The sequence below is a fragment of the Fukomys damarensis genome, unplaced genomic scaffold, assembly GCF_012274545.1.
Source record: "Fukomys damarensis isolate Sample0158 unplaced genomic scaffold, DMR_v1.0_HiC HiC_scaffold_12, whole genome shotgun sequence".
Taxonomy (NCBI): domain Eukaryota; kingdom Metazoa; phylum Chordata; class Mammalia; order Rodentia; family Bathyergidae; genus Fukomys; species Fukomys damarensis.
Window position 1 is genome coordinate 19,935,064 of NW_022900924.1, and position 13,256 is coordinate 19,948,319.

Sequence of the window (13,256 nt, forward strand, 5' to 3'; positions counted from 1 at the left end):
CATTTTGCTCATCATCTCTCTGGTTAACTGGGAAATTATTTCTGATTTGAATTTTTCTAGAGCCTGATTGATCTGTTTTGTTACCTCCTGTGCTATGGGTCCAGGGAGTCCTGTTGGTTCACTATCAGACTTTTGATCCTCATTTGTCCTACTATTTGCCATTGGTGAACTGGAAATCTGTTTTTGTGTCTTGCTTAAGTGTTTTCTCATTTTTATTTTTATTGTTGGGTTGTCCTTCTTTAATTTCTGGGTATTACTTAAATCTTCCTAATATAGTTGCGTTTTAGCTTTTCAGTTTCTATTGACTGATAGACATCCTCATTTTCATAATATCAGAGAAAACAACTCTTTAAATCAATCACAACCCTTTATCCCAATTGATACATTCAGCAGCCCAATAGGATCAGGCACAGCTTGCAAATTGACCACTTGTGGTAGTCATTAATGTATCACCTTTAACTCATGTGAATTAAATTATTTCAAGAAGCAGCCCATAGTATATTTGCAGTCAATATGCTTTTCAATATAGCATCTTTACCATTTAGGATGGGGGGTTAGACTTAGAACGAGAGGATTAGATAAGTGAAAGATTTAGAGCAGCTTTGAAGTGAATCCAGAGGTTGTAGAATTTCCTTACTGTTTTTACAAAGCTATTAGCTTCAGGGGGGATAGAGAGAGTGCAGGAATAAGGACAAGAATATATCCCCTTAACAATAACAGGCGCTTGCCTTCCCTTGAAGGTACAGAGCCATGAGTGAGGTAAAATGAGCGGAGAAAAGAACATAAAGAGAAACCCCTCCTAAAAACAAAAAATAATAAAAGAAGAAGTCTGAGTTAGGGCAGGAGCCGGAATAAAAAGGGAGATGAGGGACAATATGGTGGAGCAAGAGACTGAGTTGGAGAGAGAGGACGGAAAAAAGAAAGAAATTTTAGGGTGGAATGAGGAAAAGAAAAAAAGAGAGAGAGAGAGAGAAAAAAGAATTTGAAGGGCCTCTTTCAGACTGTTTCTGTTCTCATATTATACCACATGTACAGCCATATGCAGAACCGAATCAGAAAACTTCCCTTCATGAGAACCTATGCCTCTGCAGAGTTGGTCTAAGGACTGGCCCAATCAGGAGGTTTGAGAACGGGGGTGACGGGGAGGTCATTGGGGGTGTTTCAAGGGCGCCCGCGTGGCTACCTTCCTTACTGGGTCTGTTGTTGCACAGTCCGGGAGGTCGCGCACCTGCCGGGTGATCTCAGGCAGGCAGACAGCTGAAGAGACCCCCTCCGGGGTCTTTGGGTCCTTGCTGGGTCTGTGTCGTGCAGTCTGGGAGGTTGCGCACCCGCCGGCTGATCTCAGGCAGGCAGGCAGGCAGCTGAAGAGACCCCCTCCGGGGTCTTTGGGTCCTTGCTGGGTCTGTGTCGCGCAGTCCTAGAGGTCGCGCACCTGCCGGGTGATCTCAGGCAGGCAGGCAGCTGAAGTGACCCCCTCCTATGCTATGTTTTCTTGATCCTTGTATCTTGGTTTAGCTCTCACGAACTGTCCTGCTATAATCATGGGTGGGCATGTGTCTGTAATATGACTTCTTTAACTCTTTTGGGAGGATATCAAGAAAGGGGAAAGCAGGGCATGGTGGCGCACTCCTGTAATCCCAGCACTCAGGAGGCTGAGGCAGGAGGATCGCTGTGAGTTTGAGACCAGCCTGGGCTACAGTGAGTTCCAGGTCCGTCTGAACTGCATAGTGAGACCCTGTCTCAAAAAACAAAGAAGCAAACAAACAAAAAAACAACAAACAAAAGAAGCAGAATAGCTGAGGAAGATGGGATTCCTGGTTTTAGTTCTGTGAGGACGCTCCCTGCACCCTGGTTTCCACGGTGGTTGTACTGGTTGTACCCATGGTGTGGCCGGGCTCCTTTCTCCCTACAGCCTCACCGGCACTGTTCATTGTTTGATTTCTTCACGATGGCCATGCTTTCTGGGGCGAGAGGGTCTCTCATAGTTGTTCTCTGTGCCTTTCTCCATTGGCTGGCGATGCTGAGTATTTCTTCATGTATCTGTTGGCCCTGTGTGGGTCTGAGAAGTGTCTGTTCATTTCAGATACCCAGTTTTTGATCGGAACTTTTCTTTTGAGGGTCTCATTTTATTGAGTTCTTTATACATTCTGGACAGAATCTTTGCCTGAGGAATCACTGGGTGGAACTTTCTGCAAAGACACAGGAGTAGGCGCTGGTGGTGTTCGGGATCCTGCCTGGGCCTCCGGACACGGGGAGTTTGTTGTTTGGAAAATGGCAACAAACGTAGGTCAGCTTGTTTCTCCTGGTTTCCCCCAAGCATCCTTGAGCCCTGATTCCCTTCCTAATCTTCGTACTGACGCCATGGGCCAGGGCTGGCTTCCACATTTCACAGACAGGTAAACTGAGTTACCAGCTTCAGGGCCTCCTGGAGAGTGGGTCACGCAACTGGGATTGACAGCCCCAAGCCCCCTGTGCGCCCGCCAACCCTACCCTGGCCCTGGTCCCTGGTGTCTCCCGTCTGTCTCATGGGGAGGATGGACGCCCAGTGCCTCCGGCCCTCCTGACGCCGGATATGTTCAGTTGCCTTCTCTCCCTGCCCCCGGTTCTGTGTGAGCTCGGCGATCCCTTTCTGACATAGCACTGTGACCTTGCTGTGAACTTTATTAGGGTTACTGGCCCGGGCCAGGCTCCCTGTGGAGTCATTTCCTGTCTCCTTGCCGCTGTGGCCTGTTCATCTCAGCCACTCTGTGGTGTCCGGGCTTTGTACTATGTCAAGGGCATCTGCTGTGTGGCTGCTAACAACAGCGGTGATAAAGGTAGTAATAATAATAGTAATGATAATAATAATGGAGACCCTCGGACGGGAGGGCACAGGTGCTGATTTGGCTTCAGCCCTTACGGAGGCTATGAGTTGGTGACCGTGTGCTATGCCGCTTGCACTGTGGGTTTCAAAGGTTCCTGTTTCTTTTGGTCTGCTGTCTGGGGTGTTGTGCCCAGGGGGTGCTTGCCGAAGCCAATGTTGGGGAAGGGGGTCTGGCTTCCGGAGACTTCTCTCTGCCAGGGAGTGAACCACACCGAAGTTTCTGGCTCCTTCACGATTTGGGTTGCTAATGCAGCGGGGACCCCCAGAAAGCTGCAGGAGCCAGTGGAGCCCCAGTGTGCAGAGAGGCCCAGGCCATGGGTGAGGTGGGGGGTCCTGATGGGCAAGGGAAACGGAGGGTGAAGCCAGAGAGAACAACATGGGTCCTGAGCTCAGCACCCAGCAAGGTGCTGGGGCAGAAGGTGGCGCTGCCTGGGAACCTCAGCGTGGAGCTCCGGGGTGCACAAGTGTGCAGGGCCCACCACGCAGAAACCTGGGCCCCAAGGCTGGCGCCGGTGTGTCCTCTCCCTCAGGGTGGCTTTCGCGTGGCCCAGGCACCCCAAGGCGGTTGCACTAGGTGCTAAATCCCGGCAGACTCTGCTGTCTGGGGTCGGGCACTGTCCGGTCAGTTTCCACCCATCGCTGGGGTCCCGGACCTAAGGATGGGCACTCGCCGGTGGGGGACCTAGGTTGGCTGGTGGTCACTCGGCTGGCAGTGAGGACTGCAGGGATGAAGGCTGTGCTGGCTGCTAGGGCCCGGGAGAACTGGTCAGCTCAGGTGGACTGGGGCACACAGAGGGTGGAGGGGCTGTGCCATCCAATAGCAGTGGAGGGAACAGGGAGCCTCTATTCATGGTTTGCATAAATTAATTTCTGGAGCATCGTGAGGGCAAGAAAGGGAGCTTTGTCAGGGGGCAGATTCAGCCACGGAACGCAGCGGGAGGCCGTGCGGTGGGCAGGGCCGGCATCGGTCGGTGGCAGTGCCAGGTTGGCAGCCGCCCAGGAAACGGCACATGTTAGAGGGGCAGGTGGGCCCGGCTTCCCATGAGGGATGCGGGCGCTGCACCCGGAACGCAGCTCTGTGCCCAGAGGGGGTTGAGGGGGCGCGAGACCCACGGGGCTCCTAACCTGCAGGTTTGGACCTGGCCCATTCGGAAAGCCACAGAGGGCAGTGCCACCTACAGACAGAAGTAGCAAGTGACCTGGGATTCACCAGGGCAATGAGAGTCGGCCCACTGCAGGGGCCCCTGCACGACCATGCTCACCGAGGCCCAGTCGACAGCAGCCAAGATGTGGAACCAGCCTGGGTGTCCATCAACAGAGGAGTGGATGAAGAAAACATGGTTGATATGCACAGTGGATTATTATACAGCCATCAAGAAGAAAGGAAGTTGGTCATTTGCAGGAACGCGGATGGAGCTGGAGACCGTGTTGTGTGGAATTAGCCAGACTCAGAAACACAGAGGTCACATGTTCTCCTTGATGTGTGGAATCTAAAAAGATGCTGTGGTAGTAGGAGGGAGACTGTGATCAGACCAGAGGGAGGGAGTGAGAGACAGCGGGTGGGAGAGTAAGGATCCTGGGGAGAGATAAGATGGAAAAGTGTTAGAGGTGGGGAAACTGATATTTTATAAAATAAATGTGCAAAAGAACAAGCAGGTGAACCAGGGCTGGGGTGAGACCTGCAGGGGTAGGAAGGAGGACAGAGTCATTTCCTTTCTACTCGACAGGGATTGGGGTCCCTGGTCCACTCCCCAGGCCCTGTGCAGTAGGCAGCAGCCTGGGCTCCAGGACAGCCCAGCCCTGAGCCTGCTCCCCTTGCTTGTGGTTCCCTTTCTGGGGTCTCAGGGTGTTTGGTTCTGATCCATCCTCTCTGGCTCACTCACACCCGGTGGGAGTCATTCCCTTGTCCTCCTCTCTTTTACTTACTTGAGATAAATCCGAGTAATATAAAATTAACAATTTCAGAGCCAGTAATGTAGTGCATTTAGCACATTCTGAGGGTGCAGCCCCTGCCTCTGTGTAGTTCAGAAACATCTTCACTGATCCCCAAAGAAGCTCAGGCTGCTTGGCTAAGCAGTCACTTCCCATTCGTCCTGAAACTCCCAATCTGCCTTTTGCCTGTGGATTTACCTTCTGGATATTTTATATGTGGCCTCTTTTAATATGTGGCCTTTTATTCTGCTTGGAATGCTGTTTTTGAGGTGTATCATTGTCACTTGTATCTATTTCATTCCTTTTCATAGCTGAGTAATATTCCACCATAGGAGAGCCCATCTTTTATTTACCCATTTATCAGTTGATGGGCATTGAGGCCATCTCCACCATTAGAGATCGTAAATATCACGGCAAAGCTTATTATGCAGTTGTTCAGTCTCTGTCTTCAATTCTATGGGGCCTACACCTAACAGTGGCATTGCTGCATCACCCTGGAGTTCTAGGTTTCAGTTCTGAGGACTTGGTGGCCACACTGTGTCACTCCACCCCCGTTCCCCTGGGAATGAGGGCTCCATCTGTCCCTTCCTGCTGGTTTCCAGCACCTGCGTCTGTCTTTGGTTTTAACCACCCTAGTGGCTATGCGTGGTCTTTCGCCATGGATTCCTTGCTGTTTCCTCAGTGGTGCGAGGTGCGTGCCTCTGTTGGTCATTTGCTCATCTTCTTTGCAGAAATATCTGTTTCTTTGCCTGTTTTCAAAAACTGGGCCACTGGTCTGTTTGCCGCCAAGCTGTGACCGTCTGTGTATTTTGGACCCGGACTCCCGTGGGACAGGCGGTCAGAGTCCCTGTCTGGCTCGTCCGGGTATGGGGACTGTGCTTGCCGAGCCTGGGGCCCGGGCTGTGTCCTCAGCTCTCCGACTGCTCCTCCCTGGCTTTGCTGCCTCTGGGGCTGTTTTGTTTGCCTCGCTGCTCGACCCAGCACAGCCCGGGGGCCACAGGTCAGTCCGAGGTCACCAGGGGTCAGGGCTCCGTGGGCACAGTGGCCTGTCCGTGGGCTCCCGGGTCCTCCTGCCCTGGGACTCCTCCCCGCTTGGGTGAGGGCCAGTCCCTTGTGGCCTCCTCTTCAGACGCTCACCCCACGTGGGCCAGTGGGAGGAAGGGCGGAGCCACGTGGACCAAACAGACGCCAGTGTGCGTGGCTGCTGCGCTGATTTCCAGGCCCCTAGAAAAATTCCAGGATATTTCAAAGAAGGTCACTGCCAGCCCCACTGCCCAGGGGAGCGGGCGGAGCCCATGACACTCTCCCTAGGGACCTGCTGTGGCTCCCGATGTCGCAGACTAACATGGTGTTCTGATGTGCTTGCTTTCCCTTCCCTTCCAGAATCAAGGCGGCGGCAGGCGTGAAGATCACAGCGGTGAGGGTCAGCAGTGAGGGCCAGTGGGCCGTGCAGGAGGAGATCGAGCATGGCGACACCCAGACCACTGCCGCCCTGGCCTGCGTGGGCCGCCACCCCGACACCCAGAGCAGGTAAGTGGGCGCGAGGTTGGGCCCCAGAAGTTCCTTCCGCCCCTTTGTCCTGCCCAACCTGATGACCACGCTGAACTTGTCAAGGCTGCTGTCACTGCCACTGTCCACTGCAGAGAGCTGGGTGTGGTGGTCCAGCCGTCACAACACGAACACGCCTGAGTTGGGGAGTGAGGATTGAGAAAGGAAAGAACACTCAAGCCTGAGTAGAGACGAAGAAGTCTGATTTATTTCACAGAAACAGCTCCTTTTATAGGCTCGCATCAACAGGAAGCTTTTAAGGGCACACAACAACAGAAAACACCAAGCAATTGTTTTTATCTTTATGTAAAGACCGGATTTCCTGACTCTTACAGATAACATCAGATCTTCGGCTAACGAGTTTCCTGTTATGTCAGGGTCAATGAATCAAAACAAGCTCAACAAACAGTTTCCTTGAAAAAGTAGCAAATGTTGATGCCTTAATTATACAGGAAGAAGTTATTTTCCAAATGTCAAACTCCAGTGGGTCATGACTGGGCCCCGACAGCTGGGGAGTGAAGTGGGAGCGGGGGTGGTGGCGGCTGCGGCCTCCTGGTGACACGGGCTGCTGTAGCACAGGTGCTGGGGTCAATCCCGCGTTGCAGCCTCCGTCCCCTCCCGCGTGGGACTCGGAAAGCAGGCATCGCTGTCATGATGGTGATGGTGTGAGGACCCGGGTCAGGAGGCGCTCAAGGTGGGGGGACAGAGGAGGGGTGCGTGGGTGCAGGAGACTCGCGGAAGAACCCGTGAGGCTTCCCGTGGTCCCTTCCTGTGGCGCCTCTGCCACCCGGCCCTGAAGTCTCTGCAAACTCCTCCTTCTCGGGCATGGATGGAGCCACAGCAGCCCCTCCCCCGGGCTTCCCAGGGGTCTGTGTCTGCTCAGCTGCGGATGGTCAGGAAGCAGAGATTATCTGCCCCCAACTGGCTGTTTCGAAGATGTTTTACTGTGGCCGATGGCAGAAACAGCGGTAGGCGGCCCTGTGGCTAATTCAGCAGCTCACCTGTGTCACCAGAGCATTTTCTCTTTCTGCTCCACTAGAGCTAGTACACCTGGGTCATTCTCTAGTTTGCTTCCTCATGGTTACAAAGTGGCTGTAGCTCTTCCAGACTTCACAAAGTCACCCAGTAACATACAAAGACTGGAAGGGAGCAGGGCTTCCTTCCTTCACATGTCGCTTTTGACCTGGGAAGAAAACCGTTTTAGTAGTCTCCATGAAGTCTTCTCTTTAGACGTCATTAATAAGCAGAGGACTTCAGCTTTTGCCCAAGAAGCAGGTGGTCTTGGAAGGAGACGGTCTCTCTGCCCAGGAATGGGGTGGGAGGGTGGGGGAGCTGGTGAGCTGGCCAGGCCTGCCAGTCCTGCCAGTCCTCAAAGTGCCACCTGCGGGGCTGTGGCTTGACTCTGTGTCTGCAGAGTCCCTGCGTGTTCCTGTCCCCGGAAGACTTCCTCTGGGCATTGGTTTACCAGGGCTTGGTCTGCCTGCCACATCGGTCCCGTCTTAGTCACTGTCTTGTCACTGGACACAACATCCGACATCCACAGCCTAAGGCAGGAGAGATTTCTTTCAGCTTCTGGTTTCAGTCCAGGATCAACCTACTCCTGTGTGGAAGGGGCCTGGCGGAGGAGCTGCTCACTTCACTGCACACAGGAAGCAGAGAGAGGGGGTGGAGCTGGGAGGGAGCGGAGCCCTTCCAGGCCCCTCCCAAGCCCCCGCCCCTCGCATAGGCCCTGCCCCTAACTGAGCATTTGGCTATAAGCCCGTCAGTCAGTGTATTAACGTGGTCCCCCATGACCCACTCACCTCCAGATGCCCACCTCGGAACATGGGCTTTTGGGGACAGGTTCTGCGTTCACAAGTGCCCCAAGCAGGTGGAGGTGTTCAGGCGGTCGAAACAAGGGTGTGGGGCCAGCTGCCCCAGTGTCTCCCCAGGCCCTGTCAGCTCTGTGCTCCGGGTTGGCTTCCCTGAGGCGGGGTGTGGGGGGCAGCTCTCACATCCATCTGAAGACCCGGTCGCTGCAGGGAGAAGCTGCTCTTCCTGGACGAGTGCAGCACAGCCAGCCTTGCAGACGGGGCAGAGATAGTGAGGGGCTCTGCCGTCATGGACGCCAGTGGGACAGGAGTTAGGCATGGGATGCACTGGCCACCGCAGCGCCACCCACCCTGGTGTCAGGGCTCTCCCGGCCGTGCCCCCGACTCGGGCAGGCTGTGGTGATGTCTGTGTCTGTGCACAGCGGATTAGCTCCGCTGAGGTGACTAAGTGGTAATGTTTTAAACTGAGAGAACCACGCGCGCTCTGGAAAGCAGTCATCCCTTTGGTTTTGTGAAAATTATTTTTGCATTTTCTTTAGATGATATTTTTAACAAGGCTACACGAGGAAAAAAAAAAAAAAAAAAAAGACCGGCAGTTACATAAGCAGAGTTACATAATTCCGAGACAGCCTGATCTCCGGTGCGTGTCTCTCCCTTCCACCTCCTCCTTCGCATTTAGAGACTGACCTCCTGGGATGGTAACAAGGGCAGCGAGCGTTACACCCGCGTGACAATTTATGCTTCTCTAACATTCCTCTAAAATCCATTCCATAATCTAAATAAGTAATTGCTTCTTTTTATACTTTTTGTTGCGTTGTGATATCAAATGAGGTGTGAAATACAGGGCTCATGGACCGGATTTGTTGCTAACAAAGTGAGTATGTGAATATATCCCTAACAAAATGTCCCGCAGAAAGCTGTAATCTCTGAATTGTGACAACCTTGAGTGGAATGGAGCTTTTAATAGAATATAATGTACAAACGGCCTGAAATTCTACGATAAGAATTTGAAATGTGTCATGTGGAAAGACCCAGGAGGCTCAGCGGGGAGGGCAGAAAAGGTCTCAATTTAAAATATTTTAATGAAGACTCATTGTGAGGAAACGTGAGTAATAAAGATGAAAACTGCAAGATAACGAGTAGCATTGCCAAAAGAGGGGAGAAGAGATTAGGAAAAATAAGCAAATATGAAAGTGTTCCAAACAGATAACAGGGACTTGAAGAGACATCCTTGGATGGACCGTCGGCATGGAGACCATGTGCGGATGGGGGTGGGAGGTGAGGAGCAGGTGATTTCCTTCTCACTGTTGGGTCCCAAACCTCAGAGAACAAGCTGCCACTTTTACATGGTCAGAAACTGAGATGGGGCCACTTCTCCATAGACATTGCCATGGTGCAGAGGGAGCTCCAGGGTCCATCAGGGAACAAAGATAGAAAAGCCAAAGCCCTGAAATGGATTTCTTCTTAGGAATAGGCCCACACAAGTTGGAACCCTACTCAAGGTGAAATCAAGGTCAAAGCCAGGTGCATCCTGTGAGGTGCAACCATATTTGAAAACCCTGAGACAATCTTTTGGGAATTTTTCTTTGCCAACTTGAATCCAGAAAACATTATAACTGTGTTTGTCAACTTTCCACGACTGTAACAAATGCCTGAAGTTACCAGTTTCTAAAAGAAAGGTTTATTTGGCTAGCGTTTTTGCAGGTGTCAGTCCATGGTCAGTTGGCCCTGTTTCCTTTGGGCCTGGACTGGGGTAGTGTATCACAGCAGGGGCCCTGTGGAAGAGCAAAAGCCTGCTTACCCTATGGCTGGGATGAAAGAGAAACAGAAAGTGGCTGGGGTCCCACATCCTCTTTGAGGACACACCCCCAATGACCTCACACCTCCTACAGGCCCCACCTTTTAAAGGTCCCTCCACCTCCCAGTAGCACCAAACTGGGGGCCAGGCCTTTAGTATGAGGGCCCTGGAGGACAATCCCATTCCAGACTACAGCACTGACCAATGGAGCTGAGGCGGGGGTCCCTGTTTCAACCAGTGTGATGACCCCTTGCTCTTGGTGAAGTGTAGGCATTGACCATTGAGCAAAAACAACATTAATGGAAGAAGTCACTGTGTCAGGTGTCATGTTACGGATTTGTGGATGTGCACCAGGCTCTCTGTGTGCCTGTGGAATCAAGTTTAAAATCAAAACAGAGGAAGAAAGACAGTCCAGCAGCTAGAGCGGTCCTTTGTGTCTAAGACACAGAGGTCATTGTGCCTGTTTGACTGTTTGCATTAGTTCCTTTCCCTCTGTAAAAGAAAGTGAACAAATGGGATGTTTTTCTATGTCTCTCAGGACACTCATGCGATTCTGTTGTCTGTCTCTTATTTTATTAAAATAATTTGTTGAAAAAAATTATATAATATGGGGGCTGGATACTATGTGCACAGAGGGGACCTGAAGACAGGTGGAGATGGTGGGGAGCAGCCCCAGCCCTGAGACTGAGGACACCGGGAACCACCCTGAGTGGGAGAGGTGGCCTGTGGATTATCCCCAGAGCCCTTGTGGGGTGTGGCCCTGTGGCCTCCTGGGCTTCGGGCCTCTGGCTTCCGGAACTGTGAAGGAATAAATGTGCCTTGAGGTCAGCCATCAAGATCAACCACAGCCCTGGGACCCAACACTCGGGACTGATGGGACTTGCGGGGTGAGTGGAGGGAGGCTCAATCCTGGGGGCACAGCAGTGTCAGAGAGCCCTGGGCCTGGCCCCCAGGCTCCCCAGCATGGCCCTTCTCCAGCCAGGCTCCCTGAGCAGCCAGAGTGGAGGGTGGCCGGAAACCAAGTAAGTACATGGACCGTGCACTGCAGAAGTTACTTCATTTGTAAACAGCTCTAGGACTTGAGAGGAATGGATTTAGAAATGCCGCACTTCTCCTCAGGCTGACAGTGGCATTTTCCATAGGAATGAGTGGGGGCCTTGGAGCAAAAGCCACAGAGAAAGTTCCAGGTCAAGATGTCAAGGCTGGAGACGCCGTGTACCTGCGCCAACCTGCAAAGGGGCTGTTTCCTGGGGTGCGGGAGGTTTGTTTTAATTCCTGCTGGAAACGGCAAGAGCGCACTCCTCAAAGAGAAGGAGGACTCCTCCACCGTCCCCCAAAGCGTCAAGTTTCAGGAATAAAATATTTTGAAAACGCACCAGCTCTTATTTCTAACCAGCAGAAAACTCTGTTGAGCCCATGCTGCTGGCCAGTTTCAGTAAAAGTTCCCTTACTTCAAACAGAAAATTTAGCAAATACAGCTGAGCAAAATGGGGAAGACACAAGCCCCCACCAACCTGTGATTCCAAGATAACCACGGTTAACGTCTTGGTGAGGATATTTGTGAGCTGTATTCATACACAGGTACCAAAATACAGTTTTGGGTAAATATTAGCCTCATTTGTTTAGCTTCAAAAGCTGCTGTTTTAGGTAAAACTGCAGAGTAAATTTTATGGCCTCATCTTTTCACACATTCTCCGAAAGAGAAGCAGGTAGGGCACAGGTCAGCCGTAGGTGGGACTGGCATGGTCACCACATTTCCTCCTTGAGCTCCGTGGCTGCCATGGGCCAAGTGCTGATCACACATCATGGAGCTGTGTATGGCCAAGGTCCTTCGTGAGACGGAAAGAGGGAGGACAGTGCCCCTCAGGTCTCCATGTGCCGATTCCCGTGGAGTTTTATTTCTACTGCAGGATTTCACTTTTTCAGTTCCCCTGTGAGGCTGAAATGGAGCCAAGGAGTCTTTTCTCCCAGCACCTGGCGGACTGTGGATGGGTGGCTGGAGAAATGAGCTCGGGGGAACTCGCGAAGTCCACGCTCCCACGAGTAAGTCTGCGTCTGGCCTTGCACGTTGGTCTTTGCCAGAAGCCCTGGCCATCCATGAAATTATGTGAGCATTTCCCCATCATTTTGACATCTGTCTGCGTCTGTGACCATTCTGATGTCATCACGACGTCGTGTCGGGGGGCCACGATTGTAAACATCGGGAACCAGATCTGTCTCTGAAGCCAGCAAACTTTGCTCAGTTCCTGTTCAAGGATTGGAGTGGCTGCCCTTTCCTCTCCTCCGACTTCCTCCGCATCAGTTCTGCAGAAATTTCTCTCTGACTTGCCAGTGATCATTTAACTCAGCCCCGGCCTCTGAGCCTCAGCCCCTGCCTCACACTTTTGGGCTGAGCGCAGGGTGTTGTCCCCTCTCTGGGGAGAAGAAGCCCAGTCTGGGGAGGGTGCTTTGATTCCCTCCTGGTGCACCACTCTCACTAGGGCGGGTATTGCCCTTCCCTGCCCAGGGCTCCTGTAGGTGTGGCTGGGATTCCCGCAGGGCCATGTTGACTTTGGATGCTAATTGCAGTCAGTGGGTCTCTGGCCCAAGGATCCTGCATCCTTCACACCCAGTGGCTGTTGCCCAGCACCACGCACCTGGCATATCACAGGCGGTGAAGAAATATGACCAAGTGAGTGAGCACTGCAGGAAGCTCTGGTTTCCCCATGGCTCTGGAGAGTGGCCTGCGTAGCAGAGCTAAAACAGGACATATGAGGGGTGGGGCTCTGAGAGGCTGCCCCCAAAGGCCTGCAGGGGAGGAATTGGGGCAGCCATTGTGCTGAGATCTGGGAATAACGGTCCAGGCAGAGTGGAGCATGTGTAAAGGCCCTGGGGTAGGTGGTCCTGGAGAGACGAGGGGCTTGGAGTCTGCCCAGAAGCCCAGGCACCAGCCTCTGGAGTGGAGGGGTCTGTGCATCTCGGGGTGCAGGGGTGCAGGGAGGGAAGGAGAGGTCCAGACATAGGTCAGGAGCTTTGAGGCTGCATGGTATAGAGCTCTATGTGTTTTGAAGACTGGATTTTACTCTGAGTAGATGGGTGGCTGCTGAGGGTTTGGGGAAGTTGGGAGCCACCTTATATTTTATTTATCTTTTAAAAAATTAGATTTATTGGTACATTTTAGGTATACAATACAGTTACATTCATCATTGGGATCTTGCACCTTTACCTGACTTATCTTGGTTCTTATTTTTCCCCATTCCCAGCCCTCCATTATATTTTATCTTTATTTTGTTCTGTACTTTTTTTTTTTTTTTTTTTTTTTTTT

The 13,256-nt window shown here is 52.2% G+C and overlaps 1 protein-coding gene across 1 annotated transcript in view; it reads left to right on the forward strand.

The window, feature by feature from the left end:
* Nucleotides 1-13,256, forward strand: part of LOC104848381 (transmembrane protein 132B) — a 267,981-nt gene that overhangs the window by 107,915 nt on the left and 146,810 nt on the right. The window contains exon 3 of the mRNA XM_010604288.3: nt 6,179-6,325. Coding sequence (XP_010602590.1) covers nt 6,179-6,325 — 147 coding nt within the window. The remainder of the gene's footprint in view (nt 1-6,178; nt 6,326-13,256) is intronic.